General features: G+C 36.6%; 2 protein-coding genes across 2 annotated transcripts; both read right to left on the bottom strand.

Moving 5' to 3' along the window:
* Positions 1–636: 636 nt before the first annotated feature.
* Positions 637–1,155, bottom strand: LOC141666086 (uncharacterized). The gene is made up of 2 exons (XM_074472071.1): positions 889–1,155; positions 637–777 (listed from the first exon to the last, which is right to left on the bottom strand). Exons 1-2 carry the CDS (start codon positions 1,153–1,155, stop codon positions 637–639), a joined length of 408 nt encoding a protein of 135 aa, XP_074328172.1.
* Positions 1,156–4,420: 3,265 nt separating this feature from the next.
* LOC141666085 (uncharacterized) lies at positions 4,421–5,104 on the bottom strand. Its single transcript, XM_074472069.1, has 2 exons — positions 4,935–5,104; positions 4,421–4,844 (listed from the first exon to the last, which is right to left on the bottom strand). The coding sequence occupies exons 1-2, from the start codon at positions 5,102–5,104 to the stop codon at positions 4,421–4,423; spliced, it is 594 nt and encodes a 197-aa protein (XP_074328170.1).
* Positions 5,105–15,086: the final 9,982 nt, after the last annotated feature.

The raw sequence follows: 15,086 nt of genomic DNA, 5'->3' as shown, positions 1-15,086 counted from the left end.
AAGGTCGGTCTTACCCTTGATCTCTATTTGGGTGGAATTTGCATGCAAGGGCACACTTGTAATTCAATAACTATTAAAAGTATAATTAAAATGAATGTGTTTTAGTAATTAAAATATAAATCCATAAATCACAAAATTAATACTATAAATACTACGAGATTTTAGAAGTTTAATAAAATTATTTTCAAAAATTTCGAACAAAAATTTTTTTTAAAGAAATTTCTAACATTATCACACTAATGAATAAGTCATGTAAAATATAATTAACACATTAAAAATCACACAAGCAATTGCAAATAAATTGACTCTACTCCACAACATATAATTTATCGCCTAATCGCAACTATTCAAATATCACTAAATCACGAGAATCTCAATTATTACTTAATCGCGTAGTCGCAACTATTCATATATTATCAAATCGCACTACTTATTTAATCGCGTAACAAAAATCTTACTCGCGTACGAAAGTTATACGCTTAGAAATATTCCAGCAACATTCGCAATGCCATACGACAAAATTATACACAATATATCACAAAATATTTACGAATATATATATCGCACTTATAAAATAGTTCAAATATTTACTGGTTGTCACATCCTCTCCCCCTTATAGGATTCTATCCTCAGAATCTATGAGAACAGTTGAGGATAACGATTCCGCATTTCAGATTCTAACTCCCACGTTGCCTCTTCGACTTTAAGATTCCTCCACAATACTTTCACCAAACGTACTAATTTATTCCTAAGAGTCCTATCTTGACGATCCAGTATCTGCACAGGTTGTTCTTCATATGATAAATCAGCTTAAATTTCCACTGGCTCAATCTCTATCACATGATTGGTATCCGAATTATATTTCTTTAGCAATGAGATATGAAATACATTATGCACGTACTGATATTGTGACGGCAAGGCTAGCTCATAAGCAATTTTCCCTACGTGGTTCAAAATTTCAAAAGATCCGATGTATCTTGGAGCTAATTTCCCTTTCTTACCGAATAAGGTCAAAACCTTCCATGGTGATACTTTTAGCAATACAGGTTCCCCAATTTTGAATTTCACATCCTTCCGGGCGGGGTTCGCGTATTTCTTTTGTCTATCCTGAGCAGCAATGAGTCTATTCTTGATCACAGTGACGGTGTCCTTCATTTGCTAAATCAATTCAGGTCCAAAAATCTTTCCTTCCCCAACTTCATCCCAACTTGTCGGTATTCTACACTTTCGCCCATACAAAGCTTCGTATGGTGGCATGACAATGCTTGAATGGTAACTATTGTTATATGAAAATTCTACGAGTGGTAGATGATCGTCCCCACTTCCCGAAAAATTAATTGCACAGCTTCACAACATATCTTCAATGGTTTGGATTGTTCGTTCACTTTGGCCATCGGTTTGTGGATGGTATGCCGTACTCATGTTTAATTTTGTTCCAAGATTTTCTTGAAATTGCATCCAGAATCTCGAATTGAATCGCGGGTCTCGATCCGAAACTATAGATATAGGTATACCATGACGTAACACGATTTCACGTACATACATATGAACTAGTATGTCTATCGAAGACTTCTCATTGATTGGAAGAAAATGTGCCGACTTCATAAGGCGGTCAACTATCACCCAAATTACGTCGTGTCCATAACGTGTTCGCGGTAAACCCACTACAAAATCCATGGCAATATTTTCCCACTTCCATTCTGGAATCTTCAATGGTTGAATCAACCCACTTGGTTTCTGATGTTCTACTTTCACTCTTTGGCATGTGTCGCACTTTGAAACCCATTCTACAATTTCTCTTTTCATGTTCGGCCACCAGAAACTCTTCTTCAAATCATGGTACATTTTGGTACTTCCCGGGTGAATCAAAAATCTTGAGTTGTGTGCTTCTTGCAAAATATCCTTCTTCAATTCAGTCACATTTGGAATCCAAATTCTTGTCGAAAATCTCAACACACCTTGTTCATCTTTTTGTGTACATATCTCTTCTCCTGTTAACTGATTATTCTCTTGAGTCATTACTTCATCTTGGCATTTCTTTATTCTCTCTAGTAGTGTTGGTTGAAAAGTAATGGCACAACACATTTCTTCCGCTCCTCCATGATCACAAAACTCTAATTGTAATTTTTCAACTTCATCAGATAATTCCTTCGGCATTGTTATCATACTTAGCTTTTCCTTCCTACTCAAAGCGTCTTCTACTACGTTGGCCTTTTCCGGATGATATTATTTCGAACAATCATTGTCCTTGATCAATTCCAACCATCGGCGCTGTCTCATATTTAGCTCCTTCTGAGTAAAGAGGTACTTCAGACTTTTGTGATCCGTGTATATCTCACATTTTTCCCCATATAAGTAGTGTCTTCATAGTTTCAAAGCAAATATTATCGCAGCTAATTCTAAGTCATGAGTCGGGTACTTCTGTTCATGTGATTTAAGTTATCTTGAAGCATACGTTATCACCTTCCCGTATTGCATCAATAGGCATCCAAGTCCTTTATAAGAGGCATTACTGTATATCACAAAATCTCCCATATTATCTGGTAATGCTAAAACCGGAGCAGTTACCAATCTTTTCTTCAATTCTTGAAAACTACTTTCACACTTCTCCGTCCATTCAAACTTCTCATTCTTCCTTGTCAATTTGGTCAGTGGTATGGCAATCTTTAAAAAATCATTTACAAATCTTCTCTAGTATCCCGTTAGTCCCATAAAACTTCTCACTTCTGTTGGCGTCTTCGGTGCCTCCCAATTCATCACAGCCTCAATCTTTTCAGGATCTACCCTAATTCCCTTACTTCCAATAATGTGTCCTAGAAATCTTACTTCAGTTAACCAAAACTCACATTTCGAGAACTTGGCATATAATCTCTCCTTTCGCAATACTTCCAAAACTATTCTTAGATGTTCTGCGTGATCAGCTTATGTCTTTGAATATACTAAAATCTCATCGATGAAAACTATGATAAACTTGTCCAAGTACTCCTTGAATACACGATTCATTAAATCCATGAAAGCAACCGGTGCATTATTCGTAATGTCCATATCTTGTTCGAAAAGCTGTTTTCGGTATGTCTTCAGACATAATCTTCAATTGGTGGTATCCCGATCGCAGATCAATCTTTGGAAAATAAGAGGCTCCTTCGAGTTGGTCAAACAGATCATCAATCCTAGGCAAAGGGTATATATTATTAATCATCAACTTGTTCAATTCTCGATAATCTATACAAAGTCTCATGCTCCCGTCCTTTTTCTTCACAAACAAAACTGACGCGCCCCACGGTGAAACACTTCGTCTTATAAATTCCTTGTCAAGTAGTTCTTGTATTTGCTTTTCTAATTCCTTCATCTCCGTTGGTGCCATCCTATATGGAGCTTTCGAAACAGGTTCGGTGTCGGGTGCAAGATCTATTGTAAACTCAATTTGTCAGTCCGGGGGTAAGCCAGGAAGCTCTTCAGAAAAAATGTCTTGAAAATCTCTTACTACTGGAATGTCTTCTGGATTAGAAAATTCTCTACTCTTATCAACTACATACGCCAAATATGCCTCGCATCCTTTCCGAATCAACTTCTTTGCTTTCATCGAGGTGAGGAATGTCTGAGTTTGCCTTTGGCCCTTGAATGTCACTTTCTTACCTTAAGGTGTACTTAATACTACCATTTTATCCTTACAGTCTATTTGAGCACTAAAACTTGTCAGCCAATCCATCCCTAAGATCACGTCAAATTTGCCTAATTGGAAAGTAATAAGGTTCGCAGGAAAAATGTGTACAGCTATCTCTATTGCATAGTAAGGGCAAATATGATTTACAGATACCCTATCTTGATTAGCTAAGATAATGGATAAGGGCTCATGTATCAACTGGGTTTCACAATTCAACTTATCAACAAAAGACTTCGAAATGAATGATCTGGTGGCTCCCGAATCAATCAGTACTTTAGCACTAGCAGCATTCACAGAAAGCGTACCTGACACCACATCGGAACTTTAAATTACATCCTTCACGTTCATGTTGAAAGTTCTTGCTTGAGCTGGATAAGTCAAAGCTGGATGATTTGAAGATGATGTTATCTGAGGTTGATTGAAAGACATGGGGAATGATGAAGCTGGCATAGGAGCTTCTTGATTCACAGGGTAGGGTATAGTGGTCATTTGCAGCAATTGATTGTTACCCACTCCTTTGCACTCTCGTGACATATGTCCTGCTTTCCCACATTTATAACACGTGATATTGGCCTTATGATTCTTACATTCATGAGCATAATAGCCCTTCGTATGATACTTGAAACAAACTACATTCTCCTTATTGCAGATTCCCGTATGTTGCCTATTACAAATCTTACATTCTGGAACTGATCCTTGCGGGGGTTTCTGTCCACCAGTTGACTGAGATCTCGTTTCTTGTGATTTATTCCCAAATTATCTCTTCTTGAAGTTCCCGGGTCCACTCTGAGGTTTAAGCCTTTGATTAGTTCTCTGATTCTGGCCCTTGTAACTTGAGCCTTCTTCTCCCGTTTCAAATCTTCTTTTCTTATTGTCTTTCTCCTTTTGATTTTGCTCACTCTCGCCTTCAATTACCATCACCTTCTGAACTACTTCAGTATAAGTAGTCAACTCAAAAGCTGCCAAACGACTCATTAACCAAGGCTTCAATCCCTGTTGGAACCTTTTTGCCCTTTTCTCTTCAGAATAAACATACTCTCCCATACACCTAGAGAGTTCTGTAAACTTCTTCTCATATTCTCCAACTGTCATATTATCTTGCTTCAACTCAAAGAATTTCATCTCCATTTGTGTTTGCATATAGTGAGGAAAATACTTATCCAAGAACATTCTCTTAAACCTATCCCAGGTAATAACTCCAGCAGCTTCTAAAGCTTTTGATGACTCTCACCAATAGTTTGATTCGCCTTTAAGAAAGTAAGTGGCATACTTCACCTTCTGATTATCTCCAACATTTGTTAAGGCAAAGGCCTTTTCCATTTCCTTAAGCCAAGCATGAGCTTCTACTGGGTCTTGAGTTCCTCTAAATTCTGGGGGTTTTACGGATTGGAATGTTTTGAAAGTAGTGACGTTTTCAGGGGGTGGTTGAGGTGGATGCATTTGTTGAAGAAGTTGTTGTTGTTGGGCTATATTAGCAGTTTATTGGCATACCAATTCCACAAGTTGTGCTATATCGGGGTTTTGGTTTTCCAGCTTCATTTTCTTGGTTATTTGTAGGTCTTCCTCGGGCTCTCCTAGGTGCCATTTTCTGAAATCAGAGTTATACAATTTGAGTAATGCAAAATCTAGGGTATTACTTGCATTTATCATGGTATACAATTTTTAATATAACAATAAAGGTGATGCATGGTGATAAGAAAGAAATTTAAAAGAGCAAATATAGGAATCAAGGAAAGTGCATAACTGAATTTAACATGGTTCAAGTCGAAAGGTACTAATCACAAGGTACAAATACAAATACAGATCTGAATTAAAATAGTACGAGAGTCTGGAAACGGAAACAAATAATATGGTAAATAAAAGGAGTAGCCTAATCCAAGCAACTAAAGGTCAAGTCCCCTAGAACTCATCTTAAGCCTCCTCCTCGGACTCCTCCTCACGGGTCCTTGCGATGTCGGGGGTAGTGTCCTCACGTAGCATCTTGACCACGCTCCCAAGCTCATCCACTATCATCTGCACAGTAATCTGACTGGTCCGGTCACGATGCATGGGCATCTCCTCCAATCTTGATGTGGCCACCTGGATTAGTGACTCGAGCCTTGAAATGGTTTTCGCCTTAGGTCTGTTACCCATCACTTGCTTACTTTTATAGGCCTCTTCAAGACGTTCCATCAGCCTGACATACTTTCCTTAAAGAGTGTCATGATACAGCCTTAAGTCAGCATAGACATAGAAAGCAATTGTGTCACTCTGCGAGGCCGAAGATGATGAGTGCGCACGTTGTTGTCAAGTAATATATATATATATACAAAGTTAGATATGGTTTACTCGAATATCGCGCATTAGTACTCCCGATATTATATTATATACTCATACTTCCTATAGTCCTAATTTGGCTGTCCAAGGACTCTAAACCTAGGCTCTGATACCAAAACTGTCACACCCCAAACCAATAACACACACTCTAAATAAATGTGAACCATACTTATATTACAGACTTATAAGTCTAAAAGATGATAATAATATGATTACAAACCCAACCAAAAATATTAACAATCCCGAGACCTTTACAAGTTCAGAGTTTGGAATAGCCCTTCTAACTAATACCATAATTACATACTGGCGGATTTCACCTAATCTATAAATATATATTCTACAAGCTCCCTCAAATGGTCTTCACCCTGCCTACCGGTTGACTTACGGGCGGTCTGCTTGGTATGAACCATGATTGCAAGCTGTAGAACAAGGTTAAATACAAGAAAATGAGCTAAGATGCTCAGCAAGTACTATCAGTTCTACTATAAAAGGCATTATCTCAAAAATCACGGGTTCATGAATCAAGAGGTTATAGATGCTTGAAAAAATGACAATAAGAAACATGAAGTTTTAATATAAAGACATGGTAGAATTATAGCAATCGAAACATGGCATATGGTATCATGGCATCGGGCAATATGTTATAATAAATTAAATATCAAATCATCAAAATTCATTTTAGGACGCTGCGGATTACAACCGGTGATCAGCCGCGAAGTAATCCCGAACCGCGCTGGGTTCTCAAATATAATGGGATCCCTAGGCTATATGTGAGCCTATCAATAAGTGTGAAAAAGACTTGCGTCTAGTCCAATCCACTAAGTCAAGTAAACATTTATTTTATTTTTAATGATTTATAACATGGATGTCGGGGAAAGATTTGGTATCACTTTAATGGAATTATAACAAGAGAATTCAAGTTCATTAATGAGGTTCACTTTTGGGAATTTGGTAGAGAGTTTAGTATTCACGGTCTAATGGATAGGGAATGTTTTGAAGGTAAGGTACTAACAAGATTAAGAGTTATTAACGGAAGTATTTGAATTAATTAATGACATGGTGGTTATTACAACTAAGCATTCACAAAAAAGTATGTATACTCGCAACAATTATAAGCATAAGAAGGTAGTAACTTGCCTTTCAACAGTCTTAAGATTATTCGATCTTGACGGCATGAATCTTCCCCTTCACTTCGGAACCTACACATTATATTAACTTCATTACTATTCACCTTTTAACACCATATAAGCCTATAAGCTCCTAGACTCACTTTTACACTTAACATAACTACTTTTATACAAAAACTTATGCTTATAAGAATACACATAACTTAATCACATGCAATTCAAGTAATCCACATAATCGCATAATGGCATGGCATATGACACTTAGTTATTATCACCTAAATCCCTAAGCACATAAGCAAGTAACAAATAAGAACTATTACTAATGCTTCCATCTATCTAATATGACCTTAACTTAAACCTAAAGATAATGTCCAACACTCAGACTCTTCACCACAAAGTCCCAATTACAACGAATACCACTGAAGCTTCATAATGCCATTCTAAGGGTGCTCTCGGGTGTCTTGGTGGAAATGGGATGTCTCCACCTTGGGCCTTCACTCCAAACCACTTCCTAAAGGTTTTTAAGACTCTAAAATATCTTCTAAAGTTGGTAAGACTTAAGGGCCTCACTCCTATAGGCTTACAAAAATCAATACTCACACTAAGGTTTCCTGCTAGCACCAGTTTCACTACCTGTGCTCCTTGGCAGAAATCTTGACTTCTACATTGGGCCTTCTAACAAAACTAATTCCCATGGATTCTTAAGACCTAAACCTAACTCTCAGACTTTGTTTCATGTCAAAGCCCCACCTAGGCTTCTCTAGGCATCTTCTCAAAGTTGACACTGCCCATCCTCCCTCGAATTGACTTTGCTCTGTTTTTACTTACATAAAACTCATTTTTTCACACAATTTTTTAATTCTAATGGTTTTTTAAGCTTCCTAAGGATGTATTATACATATTTAAGCCAAGGCCCCATGAAGGCCTAACATATGGCATGGTTATAATCGACCAAAGTTCAAGTTTACACAGTCCTGACCTGTTCTGAGCTACTCTCGGATATGTGTGTGTGCACCTACCTAAATGGAATTTTTTCAACAAATCAAAGCCACTGGACTCAAGTACAACTTAATTCCTAACTCCAGTAAACTCATACCTAGAAAGCCTACATCAAAACTCACCTAAAACATCTTATACTTATGGTGAAAAATTCTGCTACATAATGCCTAGTGTACCCCTTCCACCTTAACTCCCATTTCATCACCAATACCAACAATCAAACCAAAATATCTGACCTACAATGTACACAACCCTATTGACTATCATTTTATGAAAAAATAAGAGCATAAACCTAGTCATATAAGTCATTTACTGAGGCAAAAACAGAGAGCATAGCAGAGCAGATTTTACATATACAAATTTTAAGCAAATTTTTGAACTAAAAATACATGGTATTGATAAGTGGCATTTTATACCACTTAGAGCGTCTCATAACGGATTGAATTGGTATCTTGAACTCAAGTATTTTGTGTATTTGACGTGTTTCTGAGTGTTGTTGCATTTCAAGGTATAACTTGCTTAGATAGGTGGATTTCATCAAAATAAGTTTAAGGAAGTGCTTGGAATCAGTCTAGGGATGATGAGCGAAGAAATCAGAAAAAACAGAAGCAAACCAAGGATTTTTCCAGAAAGGTTGCAGGCGCCCGCCTGGAAGGAGCAGGCGACCGCCTGATAGCAGGCGCCCGCCTGGAGGATGCAGGCGGCCGCCTGTGTGCGGAAATTCAGATTCTGGATTTTATTAATTATATTCCAATTGGGCTTCTGTTAGCGCTGGTTCTCTTGGGTTATTATATAAACCTTATGGGAAGATGTTTTCTTCATAAAACAGAGGAGTTAATCGAGAGCGAAGGCAAGAAGATCGAGAAGACCGTTTTAGTACGCAACAACGAAGAAGAGGAAGCATACGTTTATCTTGTGATTTTTTTAATTCGTTGTAACTGTGGACGCTAGTTTTCTTTATGCTTCGAACCTTAATACTCTTGTGATGTACTTCATTATTTATTAAGTATTTTTTAGTATATATCGTTGTGTTATTATCATGCTTTCATATGAACCCATGGTGACGATGTGTTCTATTATGGGGTAATCGTGATCATGGGATCCTAGGAGATTTACTATGGATTTCTCTAGTTAATTGTTTAATACCTTGGTATGTGGTGATTGTATGATATCTAGCATAGGTTGTGCTTATTCGTCTTATGTGTGTCGCGAACATGTAAGATAGCCTGTTAATCTCTTGTGAAGCGACAGTGAATTTTGAGATTTAGAACTTGCCATGCTAGCATAGGTTCGTGTATTGTATGCATGATTAGTGGGTAATTCTAACCGTTTTACTTGCCCTGTGTAATCATAATGAAGAACTTGCATTTAAATCGTTATGTTGTCAGATTCTGTATACATATAGGGTCTCAACATAATTGATACCTATTCAACTTCTATCTTAATTGTGGATGCTTGGTAGAATGATATTCGTACAATGAAAGTTGGCGTTTATCAGTTTCGTGTTGTTCGATTAATATCATCACCATTACATGCTATGGGTAATAACAATGGCTATTGAATGAAGTAATAATGAAGTTATGATCGCATGTGTGTTTAATATTGTTAATCCAAGTGTTTAATTCCCGTAGTTAATATTAGTTAACCAACCTTAATTATTATTGTCTTGACATTGAGTTATCCAATGCTAAGACGAGTAACAATTTGTGGTTGTTTATACTAAGATTAACTAAGAGATTATACTAAAGAACATGAACTAAGAGATTAAAGAGAATTGAATAATATATGACACAAACATAGGATTCTAACTTCATTAAATAATTCATTCAGTAGCCTTTTTGTTCTTAACCTTAGCATGTAATGGTGATGACCCTAATCAGATAACACGAAACTAATAAATGCCAACTTTCGTTGTACGAATACCATATTACCAGACATCCACAAAAGAGATAGAAGCTGAATAGACGCCAATTATATTGAGACCCTGTATATCTATAGAATTTGACAACATAACGGTTTAATGTACAAGTTATCTCTCATGATTATATAGGGCAAGTAAAATGGTTAAAATTACCTACGAATCATGCATAACGAATACATGAACCTATGCTAGAATGGCAAGTTCTAAATCCTTAAATTCATTTTCGCTTCATTAAAGATTAACACATTATCTTATAAGTTCGCGACGCTCATAAGATGAATAAGCACAATCAAAACTAGGTTATCATACAATCACCACATACTAAAGCATCAAAATGAATTAACCAAAGAAATCCATAAATAAATCCGTTAGAACCCCACGATAACGATTTGCCCATGCTCGGGCTCATCATCAATGTGGGTTCCGATGAAAGCATGGTATAATAAATGTAGTCTTTATACTTAATAAAACCAAGTACGAAACAAGAGTAAAGGTTCACGAATAAGAAAAATAGCATTTAAAGTTACAACTTAAAACAAAGAATCATAAGACTAAACTAGATCTTCTTCGCCTTGGTTGATTTTATGCTCTACGGTCTTCTTACGCCTTCTCCTTAAGCTCTGGTACGTCTCTCTATAAAAAATGAGCATAAGTTATGTTTATATAGCAGTCCATACAAAGTAGAAGTCTTCTGGATTAAAATTCCATGAGAAACAGGATTTCTGAATTCGACATGGCGTGGGTGCGCGCTTGACCAGCGCGGGCGCGCTGCATCTCTGGACTCCTGGCGCGGCCGCGCCGTCTCTCTGGAAGAAATGTTGACTTCTTCTTTTCTTGCTGATTTGAGATGGTCTTTTCACGAGCTTTTATTCTAGACACCATTCTAACACCAAATTAGCACTAAAACCATGCTAATTCTCCCGATTACCTGGTAAATGCCTGAAATGCAAAAATACTACAAAATATGTTAAAAACACTAACAACTTGAGTGCAAAACATCAATCCAAAGTTTTACGGAGCGTAATAAAGTGTCATAAATGCCACTCAACAGTGATTAGGACGGATAATCTGCAGAATCAAGGGTTCGATACCAAACTGTGTATTGTTGGGCATTTCATTATTGAGGGATGTGTAGAATTTGAGGCAATGCAGCATGCTTTGGCAGTTCTATGGAAACCAGGTAGGGGAGTGTACATGAAAGAATTGGAACCAAACTTATATCTCTTCTAGTTTTACCACGAATTGGATGTCAAGTGAGTGATGGAGGGTTGTATGTGGTCATTTAATAAAAGAGCTCTGGTAATGTCAAGGCTAAAAGAGAGACAGAATCCTCAATGTATAGAGTTAAACTTCATTGAGCTATGGGTACAAGCTCATGACCTGAAGGTAGGGTTTATGTCAGAGAAGATTCTTAAAGGTATAGGTAATTACATTGGAGAATATATAAGTTCTTGCCCAAGTAACTTTCTGGGGGTTTGGAGGGAGTACATGAGGATTAGCATTCGGATTAATTTGTCCAAACCATTAAAAAGACGCATGAAAATCAAGATGGATGGAGACGAATGGTTCTGGGTCAACTTCCAATATGAGAATATCCCAAGATTTTACTTTATTTTTTGTATCATTGAACATTCAGACAAGTATTTTAGTCAATTATTTAAAAACCCTAAAATTAAAATAGTGCATCCTTACGGTGCTTGGATGAGGGCTTCGTTGAGAAGGCGGACCAATAGGTGCTATATAGTTCCGCAATGGTAAAGCTAGTAATGATGCAGGCTTAATATGTTGGACGAGATGAACTCGGAAAAAATGGGCCTAAATAAAGATGTCATAATGGATTCAGGTGATGTAAGTGAAATATATATAAGCCATGGTGGCCCAAGTAACAATGTGGATTCAAAAAACGTGTATGGGGCGAGTATCCAAAAGAGTGATCGCCTAGCATTATGAGTCTAATAAGCTGGAATTGTCATGGGATTGGGACCCCACGGGCCTTTCAATTCCTTAAGGAAGTTATCTTCCAAAAGAAACCCGGTTTTATTTTTTTATGTGAAATTATCTGCAAGCAGGTGACAGTGGAGAATTTTCAGCAAGCTGTAGGTTTCGAGGGTATGCTGGTAGTAGAGTCTTAGGGAAGTAGTGGTGGAATCGCTCACCTTTGGTGTCACAAAGAAGAGGTTTTGGTATGTAATTATAATAAAATTACATAGATGTTGAAGTTTATTTAAAAGATTTCAGACCTTTTAGGTTAACAGGGATCTACAGTAAACTGGATAGAAATAAAAGACCTCAGACCTGGCAACTTATTCGTAGTTTATCTTTGAGCAGCAACTTGTCTTGGGTGCTAATAGGTGATATGAATAATGTTTGTTCTCAGAAATACAAGAAGGGAGGAAGACCTTATCCTCGCAATCTTATTCATGGTTTTATGGAGGTTCTAGAGGACTGTAATTTGTTGGACATTAATTTACAAGGCTACCAATACACTTGGGAGAGGGGTGTTGGTTCTGATGATTGAATTGAAGTAAAGTTTGACTGAGCTCTAGTTAAAGTTCAGTTTTTGAACATGTTTAAAGACGCCACTCTTACTAACTTGGAAATATCAACTTCAGATCACTGCCCTTTATTCCTGAAATTTTATAAAGTTCATCATGCAGTCAAGGCGCGTAATTTTTATTTTGAGAATTTTTGGCTTCGTGAGCCCATGTGCCAGCAACTAGTAAAAGGTGTGTGGACAAGAAATTATGGTCGTTCTTTTCATGATAAAATCATCGAATTTGCAGAAGTTTTGTATATCTGGGGTCTAGGAAATCACAACGAGTTTCAAAAAGAGAATTCAAACGCATAAGAAAGTTATTAAAACTCTAAAGGGTAGGAGAGACGATCATTCAGTAAGTGTTATTAGGGAGCATCAGAAAAATCTTGCGGAAGTGTATGCACAGCAGGAAACCTTTTGGCGCCAGCGTTCAAAACAACTATGGCTAAAAGAAGGCGATCAGAATTCCAAATATTTCCTATGCTGCAGTAAAGAAAAGAAGAGTCGTTAGAGGTCTCAAAAAATCAGGCCTTGAAGAAGTGATGGTCAATTTTTTTGATAATCTTTTTGCAAACTCTAATACTTAATGGAGTAGTGTCATTGATTGTATTCACCTGATGGTTACGGGAGAGAAGAATTCATAATTACTCTTGAATATCTCAGAAGCGGAAGTGAATAAAGCCCTCTTTCACATGTTTCCAAACAAGTCCCCGGGCCCTGACGGGATGACCCGGGGTTTTTATCAGAAGAATTGGAAAATTGTTGGGGGGAGACCTAGTGGATATTGTTAAAAGTTTTTTTGATTCGGAGCAGATTGATACGCATCTTCAAGGTAGTAACATAGTGTTAATTCCCAAAAAGAAAAATCCTTCTCATATGACTGATTTAAGGCATATCTCCCTTTGCAACATGGTTTATAATATTATCTCAAAAGTATTGGAAAATCGATTAAAATATATAATTTATTTAATTATTTCTGATCTCGGAGTGCTTTTATACTAGGGCGCTTATTACAGATAACATTATGGTTGCCTATGAAGTTCTGCACTTTATGAAAAGGAAAAATAAAGGAAAGTAAGGTTGGATGGTTTTAAAACTCGACATGAGTAAAGCTTATGACAGAGTCGAGTGGATTTTTTCGGAAGCAGTGCTAAATAAAATGGGGTTTGAAGAGAAATTCATTCAGTTATATTTGTCATGTATTTCTTCAGTGAATTAAATAAATTAATCATGCAGGGAGAACTTTTGGTCACATCAAGCCCACGCGTGGTCTTCGTCAAGGTGACCCACTATCCTCTTATTTATTTTTAATCTGTATTGAGGGATTTACATCTATGATTAATGATTTTGAAAGTAGAGGTTTTATTCAAGGCATCAAAGTGGCTCGCAATGCACCCCCTATTTCTTATATGTTCTTTGTGGATGATTGTTATATATTTTATAAGGAAAATGTAGAGAGTGCAAATCAATTTCTTAATATGTTAAAACTATTTGAAAGAGCTTCTGACCAACAAATAAATATGGAGAAGTCATCGGCCTTTTATAGCCGAAATTGCAGCTCTTACCTAAAGCAAGAGTTGTTTCAGCATCTTAGAATTAAAGAAGCATGTGAAGATAGTCGTATCTTGGTCTGCTAAACATGATCTCTAGAATTACATCAGTTAGGTCAAACACACACTGTAGAGGGGGTGAATACAGTGTATAGTACACTCAAATCAAACTTTAAGAACTTAAGTAACAGAAAACAAACTTTATTGAAACAATAAACTCTGTTACAGTATGGAACTGTTACCTCTCAGTGATGAACAAATATCACGAGAGCTGCAAGGGTTACAATGAATAATCTTTTCTAATAATGATAACACTTATAGTTTAAACCCTATGTTTGTGTTTATATACTACACAGTTACAAGATAATCGCTAATTGATATGGAATATAATTCTGCTTCCTAAAATATATCAATCAGATATCTTTTCTTCCAAGTATTCTATTCTTCACGGAATTCCTTCTTCATGCATATCTCTTCTTATGTTTATCTCGGTCTTCTTTCCTTTAATCAGCTACTGTCCTTATCTGATTGTCCTTCAGCACTTAAGTTCTGATATCTATCTTCTGATGATTATCTCCTGATAATATAAGTACTGATATCCTTAAGTCCTGACTTCCAGTATAAGTACTGATCAACAGTTAAGTACTGATTTATCCTGTTCACGTAAGATTCTGAAAGCTAAACATAAAACATATTAGCCATGACATTATCAAATATATCTAACAATCTCCCGCAACTTGTAAATTAACAAAATATACAAGTTTAACAGATATTTGATGATGTCAAAAACATTAAGTACAAATGCATGAGAAATAGACTAGATAACTACAACTTACAGTCCTTAAAGTTTTTACCAATTTCAACTTCTGATAACAACTTCAATCTGTATAAATATCAGAATTTAAGCAGTTGTAGATCTTCGACTTGGCTTCTTCATTTTCTGATCTCTCTGATGTCAGGAGTTGTTCTGAGA

Source organism: Apium graveolens, chromosome 6 (assembly GCF_009905375.1).
Source record: "Apium graveolens cultivar Ventura chromosome 6, ASM990537v1, whole genome shotgun sequence".
NCBI lineage: Eukaryota > Viridiplantae > Streptophyta > Magnoliopsida > Apiales > Apiaceae > Apium > Apium graveolens.
This window is presented reverse-complemented; position numbering and strand designations above follow the sequence as displayed.